Consider the following 27288-nt stretch of genomic DNA (forward strand, 5'->3'; position numbering starts at 1 on the left):
AATCAAGCCCTAAAGTATTTTTAATGATTTCGAATAGTATTTGAACCCAGGTCTGCACAATAGTCTATGAGAGTGCTGCAGGTCAGCATGAAGGCATGCAGAACAGTGTTTGCTGTTCTTTTTATGCCAAAGATAATACTTGTCTGTCTGGGGCATGTTGTTTAGTCTTTCTTTGTGTTTGGAAGCTGTCGATGACCAGAAGGGGAAAGGGTCACTGTGTGAATCACTTGGGTCTCGTCCACTCAAAGCTATGTGTGTAGCTGGTACGGTGTCTCATGTCCTCTCCCCTACCTCACTGGTTGGCTACTTTCACAATCCGGGTCCAATTAACAGTATGTTTGATATAGGCTGTACACAAAAATACAAGAGGTATCTGGCATAATTTACGTCTAATAATTATGCTAACATTATTTGCTCCCGAGTGGCGCAGCGGTCTAAGGCACTGCATCTCAGAAGACGTCACTACAGACACCCTGGTTCGATTCCAGGCTGTATTACATTTACATTTTAGTCATTTAGCAGACGCTCTTATCCAGAGGGACTTACAGTTAGTGAGTGCATACATTTTCATACTGGACCCCCTGTATCACAACCTGCCGTGATTGGGAGTCCCATAGGTCGTCGTCCGGGTTTGGCCGGTGTAGGCCATCATTGTAAATAAGAATGTGTTCTTAACTGACTTGCCTAGTTAAATAAAGCTAAAATAAAAATAAAAAACATTTTCAATAGATTTGGTCAATAGATTTACTTGATGATCTCTTGACCTATAATCAATCAATTATGACAGTTTCCAGTCATTATTTTTAATCTCACAACTCAAATGTAGACCGGAGGTAAACAAGGCCTCAGCACTTAACCACCTTTATCTTCTCGTCACTACGAGAAGACTGCTGGCTCAGGACTGCTCGCTCAGTCCTAACGTAATAGCCTGGTGACAACGAGGTTACCGCATGCATTTTCTTTTTTTTATGGGAGGAAACGGAGAAGGAACAGGGAAATAACGGACCATTAAATCCATCTGTGTGTTGGGCTGGAGAACAGTAGCAAGCAGTAGCAACAGCTCTGTATGAGGTCTCTACCCGGTGTCTGTCATTACAAACTGTGAGTAGCTAATAAAAGCTGCGCGCGCTCCGCATCTCTGCTCAATCCAGCCCTTTTCACTCAAGGCATTCTCTGTGCGCACTTTACCATGTAGCCAGAGCCACATAGTCGTGGCACCTACAGTTATTTATTTTCTTGCGTAGACTTATTTTCAATGGTCTCGCTCTTTTTTTACAACTTATTTCAGCATGATGGCAAATTATCAAAGGTTGGTTATTTTCAAAGGTGAATTCAAACGACAGAGAGCTGTCAAACCTCGTTTCGGCTGAACGTATTGGAGAGTTGTTTGAGAAGGTTTCATGGTGGGAAATGAAGACCCAGTGAACTCAGACAAACGGAATAAAGTTTTACATTGGATGATATTTTATCGATTTTAAAGGTAAGGAAAATATAGAAATGTGTCATTATCAAAATGTCATGTTATATCGGGTCTTAAAATTCATTGACACATGCCATTAATTTTCAAACTGACATTTTCTGTCAGTTTAGGTGTATGGAAAAATATTCGAGGCTATAATTTTTATTCAGTAATCATGGTAAAGAAAAACACAATGGAAATCATGCGTGTTGATGTTATTGAAATATGTATTTAATATTTAAGCTTCAAATCACACTATCACTATAGTCTACTTAGTTTTTTCTAATGTCTTGTCACATTCATAGACTGAGTGATTTATGACACTATTTTATCAGACGACTATCATTGCATTAACTCTTTCAGGCATGATAACAACGCACTTCAATTTCCTGATCGAATGACATTTTTAACTTGGGTGCCATGAAAAGAATTTGCGCATATTTAAGTATTGATGGTTTCAATCCCTGACCCCTCTCTGTGATCACATCTGAAACGTGAATTTGAATTTATGGATCATTGGCTCACATGGTCTGTTGCTGCATGAACAAACAGATGAGTAGCTCCTTATCTTCAACTCCAGATTTCCCACACAGCCCTTTAAATCAGTGGGCCAAAGGTTTGTGACAGAGTCACTGTGTGTCTGAACAAGGTAGCAATCTGTCGGGTAGTGCCTGAACAGCACTTGTGGTCTATTCTAAATCAAAGCACTGTAAAGCATTGACCCAGCCAGTGAAGAGAAAGGTCTGTAAACTGGCAGAACAAGGTAGACAACCTATCAGGTGCCTGAACAGAGACCTATTCTATTCTATTCTAAACCAAAGCAATGTAAAGCATTGAGCCTGAAGAGACACAGGGGTAATTTTGCGGAACAAGATTGCAATCTATCAGGTGCAGGATCAGCCCACGGGTGGTCTATTCTATGTTATTCTATTCTAAATCAACACACTGTAAAGCATTAAGCCAGTCTTGATTTGTGCGAGCTGGCCCGGAACGTCTTGTAGCAAGAGCCTATCTCCTGTTTCTGTAGCATGAGGCAGCTTGAGTAACCCCCTGGACAGGACGCTAGTCTATCGCAGGGCCTTACCCAAAATCTCATACCTCCTTATGTCCTTGAATGAGACATGAGCTCCCCTAAATGAAACAAATGTCCAACTTTGGCGGGGGGACTCTAATTGAATCATTCTCCTATTTGTTTAAAATGCAATTTTTTACTGCTATAGTGGTAAATATGAAAATAAAAGCTAATTCCAAATGAAACGAACACCCCGTCATGGTTTAAACAGTAACAGTTCGGTTCAGGTTAATTCAATCGCATTCATTTCTCTACCCCGCCTGTCTCTCTCTCTCTGTCTGTCATGAGGTTTCGCTAGCGAACTTGCAACATTGTATCGACTGGGTCCTCACAGTTTTCCGCGCCAATGACCTCTAGACAGACACAGACAGCTGTATTAGCATTCCGTATTTCAGCCCGTTTTTCTATCAGGTGCCTGATCAGCCAAAAGGTTGTGTATTCTATTGAGGCAGTGCCTGAAAAGACAGAGGGGAGTAATCTGGCATTACAATGAATCAGGTTCCTTAACAGCCCACGGGAGGTCTTCTAGTCTTTTCTTCTCTATATTCTATTCTATTTAATTCTATTTAAATGTATTTTATTTAATTATATTATATTTCAATTCTAACACTAGGCTTAGATCCAGACTACTGAGACTGAACCACTTGTTGACCGATTGCTCAATGTTGCATTCAATACATACTGTACAGTGCATCTATTAATAGTTCAGTAGCCAACGTCAACCCAACGATTCCATTTCAACGAGTCCAAAATTGTACATGTAAGCATGGAGCAAACATGTTACATCATGCATCTGTTAATCTCAAATGGCACCCTATTCCCCATGGGCCCTGGTCAAAAGTATTACACTATGTAGGTAATAGGGTGCAATTTGGGATGCAGAATATGATTAGGTAATTGCACTGAGTGTACAAAACATTAGGAACACCTTCCTAATATTGAGTTGCACCCCCCTTTTGCCCTCAGAACAGCCTCAATTCAGCGGGGCATGGACTCTACAAGGTGTCGAAAGCATTCTACAGGGATGCTGGCCCATGTTGACTCCAATGCTTCCCACAGTTGTGTCAGTTGGCTGGATGTCCTTTGGGTGGTGGACCATTCTTGATACACACAGGAAATTGTTGAGCATGAAAACCCAGCATCGTTGCAGTTGCAGTTCTTGACACACTCAAACCAGTGCGCCTGGCACCTACTACCATACCCCATTCAAAGGCACTTAAATATTTTGTCTTGCCCATTCACCCATGTCTCAATTGTCTCAAGGCTTAAACATCCTTATTTAACCTGCCTCCTCCCCTTCAGCTACACTGACTGAAGTGGATTTAACAAGTGACATCAATAAGGGATCATAGCTTTCACCTGGATTCACCTGGTCAGTCTATGTCATGGAAAGAACAGGTGTTCCTAATGTTTTGTACACTCAGTGTATAGCAGTGTTGTGAATTTGGTGCATTGATATAAACCGTTTCAGTTGTTAGGCTACTCTCTTTATCCCTGGCACGGTAGGTGACGAGCTAGCTTTTCATTAAACAACATAATGAGGATTTCTATCAGCCTAATCGAGGTGTTCGAACAAGGCTGGATTTCTCGTAATGCGACTGTCGTTTTAGGTATAATGCTTTCGGTATAATGCCGGGAGCCGCTTGTGGATTTGACAGCTCTAATTCAGTTCCACTACTGACACCGCCAAACAACCGCTATGTGGGTGTCAGCTAGTGTGGATCTGATAGAATCTAGCCAATGGTCTGCGCCCCAAATAACACCCTATGGGCAGTGGACACCTTATGGGCCCAGGTCAAAAGTAGTGCACCATAAAGGGAATAAGGTGTTATTTGGGAAGCACACATGGACACATGGCATAGGCAATGTCATCATCTGTTTGACTGTTTTGTTTTCAACATCCCACACACCCCTCCCTCGTATCTGGTGTTGCTTATTTAGCACAACAATACCCATATCTCAAACAACTGGCAGCTTTCATTGTGCAGGAGGTGCAATGACAAATTGGCATAATGAAACATGTTATGATATTGATATTATCTCAGGTTGGCAGGGGGCATTCCTCTCACTGTGTGCTGACACCGACCGACACTCCAATTTGAATCTGTCACGGCTCACTGATTGAGGTGCCGCGGTCCTTTCTTTCTTTCAATTACTTAGGCAGGAATAATTTACATACTAATTTGCATTAATTCCCACCCCCTAATAAATACATGTTTTCTATAACAGTGGAGAGGAGTAACCTTTGGGTTGTTATTTACTGAGGGAAGAATATAGTCTAGTATCAAGTGAAGGACAAGCAGTTCTCAGGAAGGGGGCTGTGACTGGGGAGTTGACTGAATGATTTCCCTATGGTGGGTGTAGCTCAGTGTGTGTGTGAGTGCATACATGCGAATGTGTATGTGCATACGTGTGTGTATGGGTGTGTGTGTGTGTGTGTGTGTGTGTTGCAGTGTGCTAGTCTAGTAGACATGACAGCATAAGCTAGAAGGAAACCTATACTTTGACTTCAGATAAAAGGCAGAACTTAAGCTGTTCTATATTGTATTTAAAAGGAGAGAGAATTCCCAGCGGAGCTCTCAAAACACACACCAGGACCCTACTGTTACATCTTTTAATCTGCTATGTGATTACATTTGATAAGGGCTTTTATGGCTGAATAGTGAAAAAAGTACCCAACATGCTGTGAAACCAAAGACTGAGTGCATAAACAGCTGGACCCTCCTGCAGAGATGTCATGGACAGTGCCTTCGGAAAGTATTCAAACTCCTTGATTTTGTTGTGTTACAAAGTGGGATTAGAATGGATTTAATTGTCATTTTTGGTCAATGATCTACACAAAATATTCTGTAATGTCAAAGTGGAAGAACATTTCTACAATTTGTAAAAAATAAAAATAAATAAAAAACATATATGAAAAATAAAACACTAACATACACTACCAGTCAAAAGTTTGGACACACCTACTCATTCAAGGGTTTTTCTTTATTTTTACTATTTCTTACATTGTAGAATAATAGCGAAGACATCAAAACTATGAAATAACACATATGGAATCATGAGGTAACCAAAAAAGTGTTAAACAAATCAAAATATATTTTAGATTTTAGATTCTTCAAATAGCCACCCTTTGCCTTGATGACAGCTTTGCACACTCTTGGCATTCTCTCAACCAGCTTCATGAGGTAGTCACCTGGAATGCATTTCAATTAACAGGTGTGCCTTCTTAAAAGTTCATTTGTGGAATTTCTTTCCTTCTTAATGCGTTTGAGCCAATCAGTTGTGTTGTGACAAGGTAGGGGGGGGGGTATACAGAAGATTTGGTAAAAGACCAAGTCCATATTATGGCAAGAACAGCTCAAATAAGCAAAGAGAAACGACAGTCCATCATTACTTTAAGACATGAAGGACAGTCAATACGTTACATTTCAATAACTTTTAAAGTTTCTTCAAGTGCAGTCGCAAAAACCATCAAGCACTATGATGAAACTGGCTCTCATGAGGACCGCCACAGGAATGGAAGACCCAGAGTTACCTCTGCTGCAGAGGAAATGTTCATTAGAGTTACCAGCCTCAGAAATTGCAGCCCAAATAAATGCTTCACAGAATTCAAGTCACATAGACATCTCAACATCAACTGTTCAGAGGGGAATGTGTGAATCAGGCCTTCATGGTCGAATTGCTGCAAAGAAACCACTACTACAGGACACCAATAAGAAAAAGAGACCTACTTGGGTCAAGAAACATAAGCAATAGACATTAGACCGGTGGAAAATTGTCCTTTAGTCTGGAGTCCAAATTTGAGATTTTTGGTTCCAACCGCATTGTCATTGTGAGACGCGGTGTGGGTGAACGGATGATCTCCGCATGTGTAGTTCCCACCGTAAAGCATGGAGGATGAGGTGTTATGGTGAGGGGGTGCTTTGGTGATGATTACCCTTAACCAGAATGGCTACCACAGCATTCTGCAGCGTTACGCTATCCCATCTGGTTTGGGCATAGTGGGACAATCATTTGTTTTTCAACAGGACAATGACCCAACACACCTCCAGGCTGTGTAAGGGCTATTTTACCAAGAAGGAGAGTGATGGAGTGCTGCATCAGATGACCTGGCCTCCACAATCCCCCGACCTCAACCAAATTGAGATGGTTTGGGATGAGTCGGACGGCAGAGTGAAGGAAAAGCATATGTAGAAACTGTTAGAAAAGCATTTCAGGTGAAGCTGGTTGAGAGACTGCCAAGAGTGTGCAAAGCTGTCATCAAGGCAAAGGGTGGCTATTTGCAGAATCTCAAATATAATATATATTTTGATTTTTTAAACACTTTTTTGGTTACTACATGATTCCATATGTGTTATTTCATGGTTTTGAAGTCTTCACTATTATTCTACAATGTAGAAAATAGCAAAAAATAAAGAAAAACCCTTGAATGAGTAGGTATGTCCAAACCTTTGACTGGTACTGTATATCTTGATTAGATAAGTATTCAATCCATGTTAGAATCACCTTTGGCAGCGATTACAGCTGTGAGTCTTTCTGGGTAAGTCTCTAAGAGCTTTGCACACCTGGATTGTTCAATATTTGCATATTATTCTTTTTTAAATTCTTAAAGCTCTGTGAAGTTGGTTGTTGATCATTGCTAGACAGCCATTTTCAAGTCTTGCCATAGATTTTAAAGCCAATTTAAGTCAAAAATGTAACTAGGCCACTCAGGAACATTCAATGTCATCTTGATAAGCATCTCCAGTGTGTATTTGGCCTATAGGTTTTCCACTAGGATTTTTTGCCTGTGGTTAGCTCTATTCTGTTTCTTTTTATCCTAAAGAAATCTTGTCCTTGCCGATGACAAGCATACCCACAACATGATGCAGCCACCACCATGCTTGAAAATGTGAAGTTTTACTCAGTGATGTGTTATGTTGGTAACTACAATGTTGGTGATCCATCCTCAGTTTTCTCCTATCATAGCCATTAAACTCTGTAACTGTTTTAAAATCACCATTGGCCTGATGCTGAAATCCCTGAGCAGTTTTCTTCCTCTCTGGCAACTGAGTTAGGAAGGCTTTGTTTGTATCTTTGTATTGACTGGGTGTATTGATACACCATCCAAAGTGTAATTAGTAACTTCACTATCCTCAAAGGAATATTCAATGTCTGCTTTTTTCCCCCCACCCATCTATCAATAGGTGCCCTTCTTTGCGAGGCATTGGAAAACTTCCCTTGGCTTTGTGGTTGAATCTGTGTTTGAAATCCACTGTTCGACTGAGGGACCTTGCAGATAATTGTATGGGGGTACAGAGATGAGGTAGTGATTAAAAAATCATATTAAACACTGTATTGCACACATAGTGAGTCCATGCAACTTATTATGTGACTTGTTAAGCAAATGTTTACTCCTGAACTTATTTAGGCTTGCCATAACAAAGGGGTTGAATACTTATTGACTCAAGACATTTGAGCTTTCATTTGTAATAGTAATTTTAAAAAAAAGATCGAAACAAATTCCACTTTGACATTATGGGGTATTGTGTGTAGGCCAGTGACCAAACATACTTTCTGAAGGCACTGTATGTTTTATCACAAATGGGATACAAATCAGGGGACATGTGCCCTCGGTTAATGGGCGTTAATGGAGCATGATGCCTATGCATTTGTGGACAGGATATGGGTCTATCCCCATCGATTTTCGAAGATCATGGGGCTTACCCAGTACTGATTACCACAGGCTGACTGTAGACAGAGGCTGTGGCTGAACCAGCCAACCAAGAGTCTCTCTCTCAACAGACACCTCTAGGACCAGGGGCCTCATTTATAACGTTACGTAAATTTCACACTCAATTTCTGCGTGCGCCATTTCTGAAAAGTTTGTGCACTTACAGAAATATGGAGATTTATAAACTTGGCGCAAGCCATACATAGCATGTTTCCAGTTATGAATCAGACCTGTCATAAAACTGTGCACGTGTGAACGAGCATTAAAACTCTGCCTGGAAGACGCCCTCCATTCACCTTTTATAGAGACAATAACATCCTTTATTTGCTGTATAATTTGGAACTATTGGCATTAGGCCACAGCATGCAGATGACGAATTGTTGTTCAATATTTAGTTTATCAATATAGGCTCTGAGATTAAATAGGCAACGATGTCACGCTCCTATCGCACATCAATACTGTATCCTACCCATACCGATGTTATATAAAGCTACTGGTCTATTTACTGTGTTGGCAAAACACTTTAATCTTTAGCAGTAGGCCTAATTTATGCTATATCTGGAAAATGACTGTGTCCGTTTCTGGAAGAAAACAATGGCAAATAGTTGTGAACAATGTTTAGCATCGACTTTCCCCCCAACCCAACCTAAATATGATGGACTGCCTGCAAATTCTGAAACATTGTCTAGGGCAGGATATATATATATTTTTTAACTTACAGTAGCATACATAGGCCTACTTCAATGTAAAACATAAACTGTTCAACTGTTAAATTCGACTGTATACCGGTATTATAAACCTCGCTGATATTGCAAAACTTGAAATAGCCTACATATAGCACATCCATGTATTTACTAGGCTACTAGGTCCAATTAAATGAGAGATGCGCATGGTAATTTGTTATAGGCTATGGCTCCTTCGGGAATATGAACCCATCACGGACAGAAAAGGTGAGGAATTTATTCGGCAATGGTTTTGAAAATAAAATAATAGGAACAAGATTCCTATGTCTAATTATTTTAGATTTAAATAAAACACTGATTTTCGCTCTTCTCACCAATGGCAAATGGCTGCATTCTTGTTAATACGTTTTCCTGTGTTTTTTTATGAATAAGCTTTTCATCATATCCCCCATTTGCACACGATGCTTACTTGCCAGCGTGCAATATAATATTTAAACCACTAGCAGATGTGAGTACGCATGGTCTAAAGTTTTTGGGGTGAGCACATTCTCACATCATGTAAAACTTTTATAAATGCCAACTTTTGCGTGAAAACTGGCGCATGCACATTTTGGGTTATATTTTGTATGTATGCAGGGTTTACAAACGAGGCCCCAGGAACCAATGGTCTGGAGTGTGATTGCAACATTTACATTTTACATTTACGTCATTTAGCAGACGCTCTTATCCAGAGCGACTTACAACACAGGTTACCCAGTGGTTACCAAGTTACATAAGGACATTAGTAAATATATACCCAATGCATGGGAGGTAGGGGAGAGCAAGTTGCCCTGTGTGCCAGACCTGGGTTCAAATAGTATGTGTTCTTTCGAATACTTTGAGTGTTTGAGTCCGTCTGGAGTGCCAGATGGGTGGGGTTTCCAGTTCTGGGACTATTTCATTGGTTCCATTACACCAGGCAAGCTCAATCAAGCCCAGGTAAAGTATTTAAAATAATTTAAAATAGTATTTAAACCAGGTCTGCCTGTGTGGTTTCAAAATAATAATAATAATAATAATATGCCATTTAGCAGACGCTTTTATCCAAAGCGACTTACAGTCATGCGTGCATACATTTTTTTTTGTGTATGGGTGGTCCCGGGGATCGAACCCACTACCTTGGCGTTACAAGCGCCGTGCTCTACCAGCTGAGCTACAGAGGACCACAAAGCCATCCCATCTCTTCATGGTTTGAGCCAGGTTATTATTAATGTAGTCTAGGATGAGCATGGTTTTATTGCAACAGCACAAGCGTGGCACACTTATTAAAATCCTAATAAATTAAGTCAGCAGCATGTGCCATCCTCAGAGCTGAGGGGGGCAGACTTACCTGCATTGTCTGGAAAGACAGTCACTTCTAGTTATGCTACAGTTTACACATAAGCATTTGTAGACAGTCATAATAGTCTTCATGTTGTTATAGCCAGTGGTGTAAAGTACTTAAGTAAAACTACTTAAAAGCACTACTCAAGTCGTTTTTTTGTTATCTGTACTTTACTATTTATATTTTTGACAACTTTTACTTAACTACATTCCTAAAGAAAATAATGTCATTTTTACTCCATACATTTTCCCTGACACCCAAAAGTACTCATTACATTTTGAATGCTTAGCAGGACAGAAAAAATGTCCAATTCACTCACTTATCAAGAGAACATCCCTGGTCATCCCTACTGCCTCTGATCTGGCAGACTCACTAAAGACACATGCTTTGTTTGTAAATGATGTCTGTGTTGGAGTGTGCCCCTGGTTCTCCAGAAGAAGAAAAAAATAAAATGGTGCCTGTTTAATAATATAAGGAATTTAAAATGACATACTTTTGATACTTAAGTATATTTGAGAGATTACATTTACGTTTGAAACTGAAGTATATTTAAAACTAAATACTTTTAGGCTTTTACTCAAGTAATATTTTACTGGGTGACTTTCACTTTTACTTGAGTCATATTCTATTAAGGTATCGTCAAGTATGACAATTGGGTACTTTTCCCACCACTAGTTATTGCTAATATAATAAACAAATATTATCAAACGTGTTTAAACGCAGCTTGGACAAAAAGGGTGTTAAACGGAGGGACTTGAAAATCCAAAACAATTTACCCCAAGGCACCTCAACTTAGAAAAACAAGAACTGCAATGATCTTTGAGGTTCATTAGGGACCAAAAAAATGAAGATTGTTCCTAATGAAACTCTAAATCTGAGGGGGGAGGGGGACAGAGAGTAAATGTACATTCATATTCCATAACTGTGTGCTGTTATGTTTTGGGAGGCCTTTCAAAAATGTTTGTTCCCTAGAGAGAGCGACTGAGAGACAGAGAGACACCACATTGATTCTGTTCTTTTCTTCCATCCATGCAGGTGGGATGTCATAGTCAAAGCTCCTTGGATATCTGAGAGACATTGAGGAACCAGAGCCGCCATGGACTCCTGGGTGTTCCCCTCCTCGCTCCCCAACATAACCGAAGAACCCCTGATGTACGACAGCTTTATTCTGGTCAACGAGTCAACGGAACCCAATGGTACCTATACTGGTGACAACACGTTCAACCAGACCAGCACCATGGTCATCACCTTCCTCTACTTCCTGGTGTGTGGTATCGGTCTCTGCGGCAATGCCCTGGTGATCTACGTCATCCTGCGCTACGCCAAGATGAAGACGGTCACGAATATTTACATCATGAATTTGGCGGTTGCAGATGTTCTGTTCATGTTGGGGTTACCGTTCATCGCCATTCAGCTGGCGCTGGTCCACTGGCCGTTTGGTGCGGTGCTGTGCCGCGTGGTCATGACAGTGGACTCACTCAACCAGTTCACCTCCATCTTCTGCCTTATGGTCATGAGCATCGACCGCTACCTGGCCGTGGTGCACCCCATCCGGTCCACCAAGTGGCGTAAACCACGTATGGCCAAGACCATCAACCTGGCGGTGTGGGGGGTGTCGCTCCTGGTCAACCTGCCCATCATTATCTACAGCGGTTTAATCACCAAGCACAATAGTTGCTTCTGTACCATCGTGTGGCCAGAGCCCGAGGAGGCCTACTACACCGCCTTCATGTTCTACACCTTCGTCCTGGGTTTCTTCCTCCCGCTCATGGTCATCTGCCTGTGTTACCTTCTCATCATCATCAAGGTCAGTCTCATGGTCATCTGCCTGTTACATCACCATCACGGTCAGTCTCATGGTCATCTGCCTGTGTTACCTTCTCATCATCATCAAGGTCAGTCTCATGGTCATCTGCCTGTTACCTCATCATCAAGGTCAGTCTCATGGACATCTGCCTGTTACCTCACCATCAAGGTCAGTCTCATGGTCATCTGCCTGTTACCTCACCATTACCATCAAGGTCAGTCTCATGGTCATCTGCCTGTTACCTCACCATCAAGGTCAGTCTCATGGTCATCTGCCTGTTACCTCACCATCACCATCAAGGTCAGTCTCATGGTCATCTGCCTGTTACCTCACCATCAAGGTCAGTCTCATGGTCATCTTCCTGTTACCTCACCATCACCATCAAGGTCAGTCTCATGGTCATCTTCCTGTTACCTCACCATCACCATCAAGGTCATACTTGTTTTACACCGTTCTGCCACCACTACGGTGTCCATATTAGGACAGCCTCAGTGTCAACATGCTACTGATACAACTCCTGCTGAGACAGAGGCTGACCTACATAGATGAGACTGACAACTCCAAGACTACTGTCGTCTTTCTATACTTTTATTTTCATTTTAAGATGACTAAATTGTTGTGCCCTATTGTATGTTGTCATGGTAGCAGGGTGTGTCTACTTTAATCTATTGTTTTCTTCTTTTGTTTTTGCCTGTGTGGTGAAGTGCCTTGAGATGTAGCTATATTTACCTATATTTTAAAGTGGGCTATACAGATCAAATCTTTAATTATTACTACTATCAAAGTGAAGTTCTCAGGGATCCGTGTCGGGTCCCCTAATATTTACCTATTTTTTAAAGCTATACAAATAAAATCTATTATTTTTTAGGTGAAGTCCTCAGGGATCCGTGTCGGGTCCACTAAGAGGAAGCGCTCGGAGAGGAAGGTGACCCGCATGGTGTCCATCGTGGTTGCCGTGTTCGTCTTCTGCTGGCTGCCCTTCTATGTCTTCAATGTGACTTCGGTGACAGGAACCATCTCCACCACGCCCTTCCTGAGGAGCACCTTTGCCTTCGTGGTGGTCCTGGGTTACGCCAACTCGTGTGCCAACCCCATCCTTTACGCGTTCCTGTCAGAGAACTTCAAGAAGAGCTTCCAGAACGTTCTGTGTCGGAAGAAGGTGGGCGGGCTGGATGTGATTGAGCGCAGCGATAGCAAGCAGGACAAGTCTCGTATGATGAATGACCCCACGGAGACTCAAAGCACGCTGCTCAATGGAGACCTGCAGACCAGCATTTGATGTTTGTTTACACTAACACATCCCCTTATGTGTGATCTATACAGACATCTTTGATTTCACATCAAAGCTCCCTCACAAGCTCATCACACACAAACAAAAACACAAACAAAACACATGCATGCACACAAACGCACAGAAACAAACACACATGTTTCTGCAGATGGAATTGATCATCCTGACCTGTTATCATGCCCTATGAACAACTCATGTAGGGAGAGTGATTGTAGTTGATCTCATAGTGTGATATTCTGTAAGCATTCTCTTCCCCCGTGGATGAGGTGAAAAAAGGCCAAAGGAACTAAGCCCTCATGGTGTCTGCTCCTCAACGGCTGTTATCACCCTCTTCATGTCTCATATTTCTGTTTACAACCTCTCTCTTTACTTTCTAAAAAGACATACAATGATATGACAGTGGGTTTTCCTGGTGGTAAAACCCATCAATTGTAATATAGTCATAAAGGAGATAATACTAGCTGTAGCTGTGACTTTGCTCTCTGTTTGGGTGGAAAGCTGAAGACGAGTACTGAGTGTATTGACACTGGGAAGGAGTGGACAGTGACAGGATCACATGAGGACCAGAACAGGGTTGTGTTCATTAGGCCCCAAAAGGAAGAAAGGGACTGAAACCGGGAAGTGCTACCTGAACTTGTCCAATAAGAAACATTTGTTTTCTGCTGCAGAACATTTTGCCATGTTGTGTCCTGATTAATAAGTCCCAGACCGTTACTTACAGTTACTGATTGACATCAGATGAGACTTAACCATGGAAATCAAGGATTCCCTTTACATACGTTTACACTAGCAGGGTGAACCTCCATCTTTGTCTTTGTCACGTTGTCCTGTAGCCGAGTAAACACCAGACTAGGACGTAAGAAGTATGCCAAAGTGAGACTAGGACTATAGCAGACTCACCGTGTGCAAATTGTCTGTTTACAAAGATTGTGTGTCCAAAATGGTGGGCTCTGCAGAATGTGGATTTAGTAACATGCCTCTATGCTCAGATACTGTATTACTTAACACAACCGTGAGCAGAAGACCACATCACCTCTGGATCACTACACCAAGGTGTGGTTCGGTTGTCTAATTACTTTCTACAGAGAGAGGAGGAACAGTAGAGATGTTGGGACTACTTTGAAATGATATAAAAACACATGATATCCCACATGGCTAAGTCGCTGGCACAAGTCCTGCTGAGACTGCTGCTGTCCAAATATGGACACCGTAAAGTCGGTTTAACATTATGGTTGACCTTAGTGCTTCTTTTTTTAGGCTCAGCAAGACACATTTGCTGTGGAAAAATAGTCAGCAGTGAGTCATGGACCTACAGCTGAACAGAGTTACAGAGTTGGAATCACACGACCTACTGAATGATGAGTGACTGTATGAAGTCTCCCAATAACTGTGAATGCACCCTCACTGTATAATTGAACCGTTTCTCTCTCTCTCTCTCTCTCTCTCTCTCTCTCTCTCTCTCTCTCTCTCTCTCTCTGTGTGTGTGTGTGTATGTGTACGTGAGAGAGAGAGAGAGTGAGTGTGTGTGTACTGTCCACAGTGTTTTATTTGATACAGCATTCAGTCCAAGGCCATGATTAGAAGAAGTATGGGAACCAAGTGACCTCATCTGGAGAAACTCAGGGCCCAAATTATTATTCTAGCCCAGAGTGTTTCTTTGTCAGGTCACATAATCAGGAAAAGCGTAGAGTTTTACTACAGAGATGAATGCTGAAATGTTGTTATATTGATGGCATTAGCATGGCATCGACCAAAGCTAATCACTAACCAAACCGCTGCTAGACTGTATAGACTCAATGTGTGCCGTAATTGTCAAGTCAACATTGTCGTGTCGTGGTTGAGAATAATTTAATAAATGTTTCATCCAAGCTGAATAGAACTGTTTGATAGTTTAGATAGCAAAGACAATGCATTTTTCAATCACTATTCTCCAGTCCTATTTTAAACCATCCCTTGTCATGTTTCACGTCATCCATAAACTGTTGCTATTATGTACAGAATAATGTCCAAGAAAGACCCGTCTTTGCTTCAGCTGGTATTGAATACTGTAGTGGTCTTCATTGCTGTAAATTAAGCAGCTCTAATCTGTTTATCAATCAAGCAACATTGCTTCAAAGCCCAAAGAAGAAATCCAGTTTGATCAGTTACAATTCAAAATGGCAGACTTCAAAAACACTGCAGGTCATGCTACAAACACCGATAAAGCTCTACCGCATCATGGATTCATTTATAGTTTGGCAGCTGTTTGACCTGCATTTGACCCAAGTTTTATAGCTGGTCTTCAGGCTTGCTGAGTCATGTCGTGTTTGAGATGCTGAGCTCATCCCAGGCTACCTAGGGCAGGACAATCACCCACATACCCCATACTCTTTCTGAGAGGTCAACTCTGGCACGCTGGCATATGGAGCATTCCCACTGGGCACATACTGGTTCAAATCACGTTGTTTCCATGTCATTTCAATGAAATGACATGGAAGCAACGTGGAATAGACGTTGAATTGATGTCTGTGCCCAGTGGGTTGTCACAGAGTTAGAAAAGCTAGGGGATGCATTTGGGACAAAAGACTGATGCCATGCAACATTTTAAAGTAGTCAACTGGCTATGGGTTAAAGAGGGACCAGAGAGTTCCATCCAGGTAAGTAGGAGGGATCATACAATGAATCATATACTCCTGAGCAAACATTCCAGCACTGCAGATAACAGAAAATCATCAACATTGGCTTTATGACCATTCAAAACACAAACAGTGAAAATTGACTTTTGAAATGGGGATAGCAGTCAATTAACGACACTGCCCAATGCCTATACGGTCACAGAAGCGATCAATGGCAAGGATAGGATATGCACCATCTAGCTTTTTAAACTCTGTGAGCAATGTGCCCTCGCTTTGGGAGGTCAGAGGTCACGCTGAGGCATCCAGTCTGAGCAATGTGAATTTGAGAAGGGCTAGAACACATCGTACCCTCAAAGGGGTGCAGGTGTGTTCCTTCTACACCCCATTATCATCATCACTCCCTTCCCCTACTCTCTAAATCTCACAGGTATAACCTGTGGATCTATGCCCTATACAGTAGTGTGTAGAGTGTACTATACTGTAGATCTAGCTTAAACAGTCAGTACACATCCTTCTCGTCTTGCATAAAGGGTCACCTGACCCGAAGTTAGTCACAGACATGCTGCCCAATTTGTCTTAGTTTGTCCCCTGTTCAGGCTCTGGCGCCACACTCCTGTGTGTGTGTGTGTGTGTGTTTTGTGGCCATACAGTGCCTTGCAAAATAATTCATACCCCTTGGCGTTTTTCCTATTGTTGCATTACAACCTGTAATTTAAATTGACTTTTATTTGGATTTCATGTAATGGACATACACAAAATAGTCGAAATTGGTGAAGTGAAATGAAAAAAAATAACTTGTTTAAAAAAATATATTACGGAGAAGTGGTGCGTGCATATGTATTCACCCCCTGTGCTATGAAGCCCCTAAATAAGATCTGGTGCAACCAATTACCTTCAGAAGTCACATAATTAGTTAAATAAAGTCCACCTGTGTGCAATATTAGTGTCACATGATCTGTCACATGATCTCAGTATATATACACACCTGTTCTGAAAGGCCCCAGAGTCTGCAACACCACTAAGCAAGGGGCACCACCAAGCAAGCGGCACCATGAAGACCAAGGAGCTCTCTCCAAACAGGTCAGGGACAAAGTTGTGGAGAAGTACAGATCAGGGTTGGGTTATAAAACATATCAGAAACTTTGAACATCCCACAGAGCCCCATTAAATCCATTATAAAAAAATGGAAAGAATATGGCACCACAACAAACCTGCCAAGAGAGGGCCGCCCACCAAAACTCACAGACCAGGCAAGGAGGGCATTAATCAGAGAGGCAACAAAGAGACCAAAGATAACCCTGAAGGAGCTGCAAAGCTCCACAGCGGAGATTGGAGTATCTGTCCATAGGACCACTTTAAACCATACACTCCACAGAGCTGGGCTTTACAGAAGAGTGTCCAGAAAAAAAGGCATTGCTTAAAGAAAAAAATAAGCAAACACCTTTGGTGTTCGCCAAAAGGCATGTGGGAGACTCCCCAAACATATGGAAGAAGGTACTCTAGTCAGATGAGACTAAAATTGAGCTTTTTGGCCATCAAGGAAAACGCTATGTCTGGCGCAAACCCAACACCTGTCATCACCCCGAGAACACCATCCCCACAGTGAAGCATGGTGGTGGCAGCATCATGCTGTGGAGATGTTTTTCATCGGCAGGGACTGGGAAACTGGTCAGAATTGAAGGAATGATGGATGGCGCTAAATACAGGGACATTCTTGAGGGAAACCTGTTTCAGTCTTCCAGAGATTTGAGACTGGGACGGAGGTTCACCTTCCAGCAGGACAATGACCCTAAGCATACTGCTAAAGCAACACTCGAGTGGTTTAAGGGGAAATATTTAAATGTCTTGTAATGGCCTAGTCAAAGCCCAGACCTCAATCCAATTATGGTCTGACAAAGATTAATGTACACCAGCGGAACCCATCCAACTTGAAGGAGCTGGAGTAGTTTTGCCTTGAAGAATGGGCAAAAATCCCAGTGGCTAGATGTGCCAAGCTTATAGAGACATACCCCAAGAGACTTGCAGCTGTAATTGCTGCAAAAGGTGGCTCTACAAAGTATTGACTTTGGGGGGGGGTGAATAGTTATGCACGCTCAAGTTCTGTTTTTTTGTCTTATTTCTTGTTTGTTTCACCCCAAAAAATATTTTGCATCTTCAAAGTGGCATGTTGTGTAAATCAAATGATACAACCCCCCCCAAAAAATACAATTTTAATTCCAGGTTGTAAGGCAACAAAATATGAAAAATGGCAAGGGGGGTGAATACTTTTGCAAGCCACTTTACATGTTTGTGTGTTCGTCTGCCATATGTACTGTATGAGTGTGTATGTGTTTTGTGGGAATGCTACCCCTAGGCCTCAGCATCCCATCCTCCAGCCTGTCTCCTGAACAAGAGAAGCTAACAGTATGAGTGGTCTAAGGCGCCGCATCGCAGTGCTAACTGTGCCACTAGAGATCCTGGTTCGAATCCAGACTCTGTCGCAGCCGGCCGCGACCGGGAGACTCATGGGCGGCGCACAATTGGCCCAGCGTCGTCCAGGGTAGGGGAGGGAATGGCCGGCAGGGATGTAGCTCAGTTGATAGAGCATGGCGTTTGCAACGCCAGGGTTGTGGGTTCGATTCCCACGGGGGGCCAGTATAAAAAAATATATATATATATATATAATTCACTAACTGTAAGTCGCTCTGGATAAGAGCGTCTGCTAAATGACTAAAACGTAAAATGTAAATGTTATCTGTCCTGAAGACACATGATGCCTGTTGCAAATAACATTAAACTCAAACACATTTCACTGACAAGTTCTGGCAGGTTCTTTTGATTTTATATATACAGTACCAGTCAAAAGTTGACACACCTACTCATTCCAGGGTTTTTCTTTATTTTTACTATTTTCTACATTGTAGAATAATAGTGAAGACATCAAAACTATGAAATAACACATATGGAATCATGTAGTAACCAAAAAAGTGTTAAACAAATCAAAATATATTTTAGATTTTAGATTCTTCAAAGTAGCCATCCTTTGCCTTGACCCCTTGCCTCTTGGCATTCTCTCAAACAGCTTCATGAGGTAGTCACCTGGAATGCATTTCAATTAACAGGTGTGCCTTCTTAAAGTTAATTTGTGGAATTTCTTTCCTTCTTAACGCGTTTGAGCCAATCAGTTGTGTTGTGACAAGGTAGGGGTGGTATACACAAGATAGCCCTATTTGGTAAAAGACCAAGTCCATATTATGGCAAGAACAGCTCAAATAAGCAAAGAGAAATGACAGTCCATCATTACTTTAAGACATGAAGGTCAGTCAATACGGACAATTTCAAGAACTTTGAACGTTTCTTCAAGTGCAGTCGCAAAAACCATCAAGCGCTTTGATGAAATTGGCTCTAATGAGGACCGCCACAGGAAAGGAAGACCCAGAGTTACCTCTGCTGCAGAGGATAAGTTACCAGCCTCAGAAATTGCAGGCCAAATACAGTGGGAAAAAAAGTATTTAGTCAGCCACCAATTGTGCAAGTTCTCCCACTTAAAAAGATGAGAGAGGCCTGTAATTTTCATCATAGGTACACGTCAACAATGACAGACAAAATGAGAAAAGAAAAATCCAGAAAATCACATTGTATGATTTTTTATGAATTTATTTGCAAATTATGGTGGAAAATAAGTATTTGGTCAATAACAAAAGTTTCTCAATACTTCAAAAGGTTTTCACACACTGTTGCTGGTATTTTGGCCCATTCCTCCATGCAGATCTCCTGTAGAGCAGTGATGTTTTGGGGCTGTCGCTGGGCAACACGGACTTTCAACTCCCTCCAAAGATTTTCTATGGGGTTGAGATCTGGAGACTGGCTAGGCCACTCCAGGACCTTGAAATGCTTCTTACGAAGCCACTCCTTCGTTGCCCGGGCGGTGTGTTTGGGATCATTGTCATGCTGAAAGACCCAGCCACGTTTCATCTTCAATGCCCTTGCTGATGGAAGGAGGTTTTCACTCAAAATCTCACGATACATGGCCCCATTCATTCTTTCCTTTACACGGATCAGTCGTCCTGGTCCCTTTGCAGAAAAACAGCCCCAAAGCATGATGTTTTCACCCCCATGCGTCACAGTAGGTATGGTGTTCTTTGGATGCAACTCAGCATTCTTTGTCCTCCAAACACGACGAGTTGAGTTTTTACCAAAAAGTTATATTTTGGTTTCATCTGACCATATGACATTCTCCCAATCCTCTTCTGGATCATCCAAATGCACTCTAGCAAACTTCAGACGGGCCTGGACATGTACTGGCTTAAGCAGGGGGACACGTCTGGCACTGCAGGATTTGAGTCCCTGGCGGCGTAGTGTGTTACTGATGGTAGGCTTTGTTACTTTGGTCCCAGCTCTCTGCAGGTCATTCACTAGGTCCCCCCGTGTGGTTCTGGGATTTTTGCTCACCGTTCTTGATCATTTTGACCCCACGGGGTGAGATCTTGCGTGGAGCCCCAGATCGAGGGAGATTATCAGTGGTCTTGTATGTCTTCCATTTCCTAATAATTGCTCCCACAGTTGATTTCTTCAAACCAAGCTGCTTACCTATTGCAGATTCAGTCTTCCCAGCCTGGTGCAGGTCTACAATTTTGTTTCTGGTGTCCTTTGACAGCTCTTTGGTCTTGGCCATAGTGGAGTTTGGAGTGTGACTGTTTGAGGTTGTGGACAGGTGTCTTTTATACTGATAACAAGTTCAAACAGGTGCCATTAATACAGGTAACGAGTGGAGGACAGAGGAGCCTCTTAAAGAAGAAGTTACAGGTCTGTGAGAGCCAGAAATCTTGCTTGTTTGTAGGTGACCAAATACTTATTTTCCACCATAATTTGCAAATAAATTCATTAAAAATCCTACAATGTGATTTTCTGGATTTTTTTCCCCAATTTGTCTGTCATAGTTGACGTGTACCTATGATGAAAATTACAGGCCTCTCTCATCTTTTTAAGTGGGAGAACTTGCACAATTGGTGGCTGACTAAATACTTTTTTCCCCCACTGTAAATGCTTCACAGAGTTCAAGTAACAGACACATCTCAACATCAACTGTTCAGAGGAGACTGTGTGAATCAGACCTTCATGGTCAAATTGCTGCAAAGAAACCACTACTACAGGACACCAATAATAAGAAGAGACTTGCTTGGGCCAAGAAACACGAGCAATGGACATTAGACTGGTGGAAATCTGTCCTTTGGTCTGATGAGTCTTTGTGAGACGCAGAGTAGGTGAACGGATGATCTCCGCATGTGTGGTTCCCACAGTGAAGCATGGATGAGGAGGTGTGATGGTGTGGGGGTGCTTTGCTGGTGACACTGTCAGTGATTTATTTAGAATTCAAGGCACACTTAACCAGCATGGCTACCACAGCATTCTGCAGCGATACGCCATCCCATCTGGTTTGGGCATAGTGGGACTATCATTTGTTTTTCAACATGACAATGACCCAACACACCTCCAGGCTGTTTAAGGGCTATTTGACCAAGAAGGAGAGTGATGGAGTGCTTCATCAGATGACCTGGCCTCCACAATCACCTGACCTCAACCCAATTGAGATGGTTTGGGATGAGCTGGACCGCAGAGTGAAGGAAAAGCAGCCAACAAGTGCTCAGCATATGTGGGAACTCCTTCAAGACTGTTGGAAAAGCATTCCAAGTGAAGCTGGTTGAGAGAATGCCAAGAGTGTGCAAAGCTGTCATCAAGGCGAAGAGTGGCTATTTGAAGAATCTGAAATATAAAATATATTTGGATATATTCAAGACTTTTTTGGTTACTACATGATTCCATATGTGTTATGTCATCGTTTTGATGTGTATGTATATATATATATATATATATATATATATATATATATATATATATATATACATACACACACACACACACACACACACACAAACACACTGGCTAGTTTATTAGGTACACCACCCCGTTCACGTGCCATGGCTTGCTATCTAAAACAGAAAGACAGGCACAGAGGCATTCAGTTACTATTTGATTGAACGTTAGAATGGGCAAAACGAGTGACCTAAGCGACTTTCAGCGTGGTATGATCGTCGGTCCCAGACGCACCGGTTCCAGTATATCAGAAACGGCCGGCCTCCTGGGCTTTTCACGCACGACAGTGTCTAGGGTTTACCGAGAATGGTGTGACAAACAAAAAACATCCAGTCAGTGGCAGTCCTGCGGCCGAAAACAGCTCGTTGATGAGAGGTTGAAGGAGAATGTCAAGAATCGTGCAAGCTAACAGGTGGGCAGCAAACAGGCAAATAACGGCGCAGTACAACAGTGCTGTGCAGAACGGCATCTCGGAACGCACAACTCGTCGTCCTTGTCACAAATGGGCTATTGCAGAAGACGACCACACCGGGTTCCACTCCTATCAGCTTAAAACAAGAAGAAGCGGCTCCAGTGGGCATGCGATCACCAACACTGGACAATTGAGGAGTGGAAAAACATTGCCTGGAACATGACAGTGAGTTCAGTTTACTTGAGTGGCCTGCGCAGTTCCCAGACCTGAACCCAATAGAGCATCATTGGGATGAGATGGAACGGGCTGTTCACAGTATTAATGTACCGCGGTCCAATCTGCAGCAAATGTGTGATGTCATCGCCTCAGCATGGACCAACATCTCTGTGAAACGTTTCTGACACCTTGTAGATTGCCCCAGAAAATGTAGACTGTTCTGGAGGCAACTGGGGGTCTGACCCGGTACTAGACTAGTGTACCTATAAACTTTCCGGTGAAATAGATGGAAATAACACAGCTAGAGACTCTTAGCCATTGTCTGACCACGTTTTTAAAAGTTTTCCATTGCATTCCCTAATGAACATAACCCTGATCTCAGTTAGTGACACCTCTTTTCATAAACCTGCATTCTAATAAACAAAACTCTCTGATCACCAACTCTGATAAGCACAGCAACAGTGACCAGGAGGACAAAATGGCCCCAAGAAAGATTGATACATACTGTAGTAACAAGGCAATTGCGTCATACTTCTGGGTAAAGAATACACTCAAACCACAGAACAGTGACATGAGGCACATCTGCACCATAATATTAGTAATTAGAACAATTAATAATTGATTACATTTAAAGGATTTCTTTGGCTGTGTTTACACAGGCAGTCCAATTCTGATCTTTTGTTCCACTAATTGGTCTTTTGACAAATCACATCAGATCTTTTCACATCAGATATTTTTCAGAGCTGATCTGATTGGTCATAAGACCAATTAGTGAAAAAAATATCAGAATTGGGGTGACTGTGTAAACACAGCCTTTGATCTGCACAGCATCAATAGCCTGTTCCAGATATGCATGCATTTTTGCCAACCCCTCTGACACTCAATGTTGTCTTGCCATGCCGTACATGACAACAAGTTAGAGGAGTTGGCTTAAGCATATACAGATCTGTCCACAGCTACATCAACAGGTAGAAAGAACCATTATATAAACATATGTATTGGATTGTCCTTACATTTTGTATTCCATAACATTTTATTTGCAATTGACATAGCAGTGGTTCCCAATACTGTTATGTGTGAAGGAGAGCACAGGCTCCATAATCTGGCTTCAACCTCTATGATGAGTGGGCACTGTATCTTTGCTTAGTGATACAGATTTTTCGTCAACTTTTTCCATGTTTCTTTTTACTAATTTCAAATCTGACCTTAGCTTAAAAAACAACATGTTTTGTAGATTTCTCATGCTTATTATACTTCATTTGAGATTACAATATTACATGGTGTTGTTCGTTTACAAGTGCAACCTGCAGTGGGTAATATGTTAGGACAGTGGTACATCTTCATCCAACCAAGGCACCCTAGCTTGGCTACATTGTCTGTAGACCTTACAGAATGGGGAACAATGACTACACATCCTACGAGTGCTGATGTAAATTGATATGTTATCCAGTATAGAGTCAGCTATACAACGTTTCAGGCTGTGGTAGAACTGTTGCAAATAGCTAGCCAAATCGTTATTGTGATATAAAGGGCAACTCAATAGCCTCCATTCACCATCTGTGTTCATTACTACTATTTTTCTCTGTAGATAGAAGTTGCTGGCTACTACGGATGATGATGGTTGATTACCTTATGGTGTCCATATTAGGACCGGTTCCTGTCCATATTAGGGCAGCTTCCTAATATGGACACCGTATCACCTACCCTCAATCATTACACCAAGGGAGAAAAGATCTGACCCTGTATCAGTGGTTAGGGACAACTTCTACCTACTCCACTCTTCTCAACTGTTGCTGAAGGGTTTGTTTGTTTGCCTCTGTACAAGGAATTAGTAATGCTCAGGGGCCTTTTCTCTTTCTGATTCCATTTTGCCATTATATCTTGCTTTTGTACAAAAAATATACTTAGCATTGTTAATTTTATTGCTGTTCCTTGGAAATATTGTTCCTTTGTTTGCTTATAAAAACATATTGCAGTTGCATGTGTGTGTGCTTCTTCATGAAAGACTTAATAGTTGCTCTCCTTACCACATTGTCAATCGTAATGATGTACATAGTAGGCCTAACTCCTGACTTCAGTAAGTGTAAGAGATTTTAGTATGGATTAAGAATCCAAAAATCTAAATCTAGAAAATTCAATAACAGAATAGTCACATCGTCCCCCTATTAGGAGGACCCAGTAGCATACAGTGAAACAGTGCCCCTCTGTGGTGAAAAGACGCTACTATATGAAACAGTGATGACATTCTCCATGGTGTCTTTTCCCACTCAAACCTTGTGATTTCTGAATCGACCACTGAGGGATACACCAATTGCAGACATAACCAGATCATTCCATACCATACCAAGGCCTGTACTCCTACTGTCTTCCATCATCTAGGTAATAATGATTGGAAACCAGTTACTATCGGAAAGTTTAGGGGAGGGGCGGTTTCCCGCACACACAGCCCTTGTCCTGGACTAAAAAGCCAACTCAATGGACAGGGTACACAAAGGTCCATCAAGTGACTCGAGTCCCACATTAGACCATCCAGTATCCATGCAGAAGCACACCAAGCGCCCATCACCACATGGCATCCTAAAGTCCGGAACCAAAGACTGTAGGTTAGCCACACACTTCCTTTAATCAACTCCAAACAAAGATTGCCTCAGTAGCATTGAAAGTATAGCTAGCTACTGCAGTAGTACTGCAGTCTAACCTCCGGTCTTGTAGTCTACGGTCAATAAAACATACATTAGGCGGGTTTCCGGGTAGGGTGAATGGAGTCCCATTCATTTATTTAGACCTGTTGTACTCTACCTGTGAGACCACATACAGCGGCCTCAGCCAAACATCACCCAAACAGTGGAAACATCACCCAAAGTGTGGGAGTGCTCAATTCTTAGACTGCAAGACCAGAGAATGGGGTAAGGCATAATATGCCATCTAAACTGACATTTCCTAACACTACCATGAGGTTATTGACTCCACTAGGATCTATTGGAACAAGTCACTTAATCTACTATGGAGGGCTTCAGGGAAACAGAATGATACAGCAAGAGAAACAAGCTAGTATGCATAATGCATCTTAAGAGATTGAACAGGATCTTAAGCGCATACAAATTCGTAACATATCATACAAATTGCACGACGTAACTTATTATACGAAATGGATGACGTACACAATTGTGTACACTTTGAGGATATGTTTTCGCTCGTGAGCGCTACTTTCAAAACGACTGGCTGAAATGACAGAAAACCTTTAACACATCTTTAATCTACTATAGAGGGCTTCGGGGAAACTATGATACAGCCAGCTAGTATACACCATGCATCACAGTTCTCCATCTGTGGCAGGCGGTTCTCCATCTGTGGCAGGCGGTTCTCCATCTGTGGCAGGCAGCTCTCCATCTGTGGCAGGCAGCTCTCCATCTGTGGCAGGCAGCTCTCCATCTGTGGCAGGCAGCTCTCCATCTGTGGCAGGCAGTTCTCCATCTGTGGCAGGCAGTTCTCCATCTGTGGCAGGCAGCTCTCCATCTGTGGCAGGCAGCTCTCCATCTGTGGCAGGCAGCTCTCCAATTGTGGCAGGCAGTTCTCCATCTGTGGCAGGCAGCTCTCCAATTGTGGCAGGCAGTTCTCCATCTGTGGCAGGCAGTTCTCCATCTGTGGCAGGCAGTTCTCCATCTGTGGCAGGCAGTTCTCCATCTGTGGCAGGCAGCTCTCCATCTGTGGCAGGCAGCTCTCCAATTGTGGCAGGCAGTTCTCCATCTGTGGCAGGCAGTTCTCCATCTGTGGCAGGCAGTTCTCCATCTGTGGCAGGCAGTTCTCCATCTGTGGCAGGCAGTTCTCCATCTGTGGCAGGCAGTTCTCCATCTTCTGTCTCTGTGTTAGTGGTGTACCTACAGGGATGTATTCAGGGACGTGAAACACTGAGCATTGCAGGTAGAATAGGAAATGGTGTCAGCTATTCAATCTATCTGACAATCATTTCTACAAAACGCGTTTCTTCCAAACGTTGTGTCATTCAACACCATGCGACTGCACACTACACTAGTGCTAAAAGAGTGAATAGATTTGAAACTGTGAATAAATCAGGCAATGGTGACAGAGAGTGTTATATTAAAGAGAAAAAAGTTTTGTTCCGAGTTTAATCACTGAAACAGAATGTCTCTCTCCTCTCACCTCCTCATACGTTAGGGCTGCATTACTGAATGACCTCTGAGTGGCGCTCTTCTCTCAGAACACCATGATGCATCGGAAGCCTTGGTGGTGCGACCATTTAAAACGTGCAATTTCTCTGTTCTTCGACCCCCCATCTGTTCTGGCTCAGGGTTCAATAATGGACTAATCTGTAGCAGACCAGAGGATATATATATATATATATATATATTTTTTTTTTTACTTGTTTGTTTACCGAGCAGCTGAACCAGACCCAAAGTGTTGTGGTATCAATGTGGTATACATTTTCCCACATTTCTTTTTCAATCTTTACATACACAGTGATATTCAAACATAAAATACCCAACAACACATGGGTGTTTTTTCTTTTTAAACTCAGAATTCAGACAGCACACTGATTGGATAGAGCACTGTGTTACCGCACTGCAGATGCAATATACCCCGAGCCACATTGGGTCGTGCTCATCAGGGCACGCGATGGATAACGTTTTAAAACGTTTTGCCATGGAAAATTAAAATTAGCGTTTCTCATTGGACAAGCCCAAGCAGTCCCTCCCTGTTTCAGTCAGTTTTCTTCCATTTGGTGCCTAATGAACACAACTTTGGTCTGAACAAGCCACGTGTGGTTGTTGTTGTTATGGATATT

General features: G+C 42.2%; 1 protein-coding gene across 2 annotated transcripts; it reads left to right on the forward strand.

Annotated features, from left to right (window-relative positions):
* The first annotated feature begins 1001 nt into the window (after positions 1–1001).
* On the forward strand, positions 1002–16665 carry LOC121551232 (somatostatin receptor type 2). 2 transcript variants are annotated; one of them, XM_041863788.2, is made up of 3 exons: positions 1002–1480; positions 11326–12097; positions 12966–16665. In XM_041863788.2, exons 2-3 carry the CDS (start codon positions 11387–11389, stop codon positions 13374–13376), a joined length of 1122 nt encoding a protein of 373 aa, XP_041719722.1. In that variant the 5' UTR covers positions 1002–1480; positions 11326–11386; the 3' UTR covers positions 13377–16665. The 2 variants fall into 2 exon arrangements, with proteins under 2 accessions (XP_041719722.1, XP_045066846.1); XM_045210911.1 differs by lacking the exon at positions 1002–1480 and having other exon boundaries at positions 10937–12097.
* Positions 16666–27288: the final 10623 nt, after the last annotated feature.

Source organism: Coregonus clupeaformis, chromosome 35 (genome assembly GCF_020615455.1).
Source record: "Coregonus clupeaformis isolate EN_2021a chromosome 35, ASM2061545v1, whole genome shotgun sequence".
In the NCBI taxonomy this organism is placed as follows: Eukaryota; Metazoa; Chordata; class Actinopteri; order Salmoniformes; family Salmonidae; genus Coregonus; species Coregonus clupeaformis.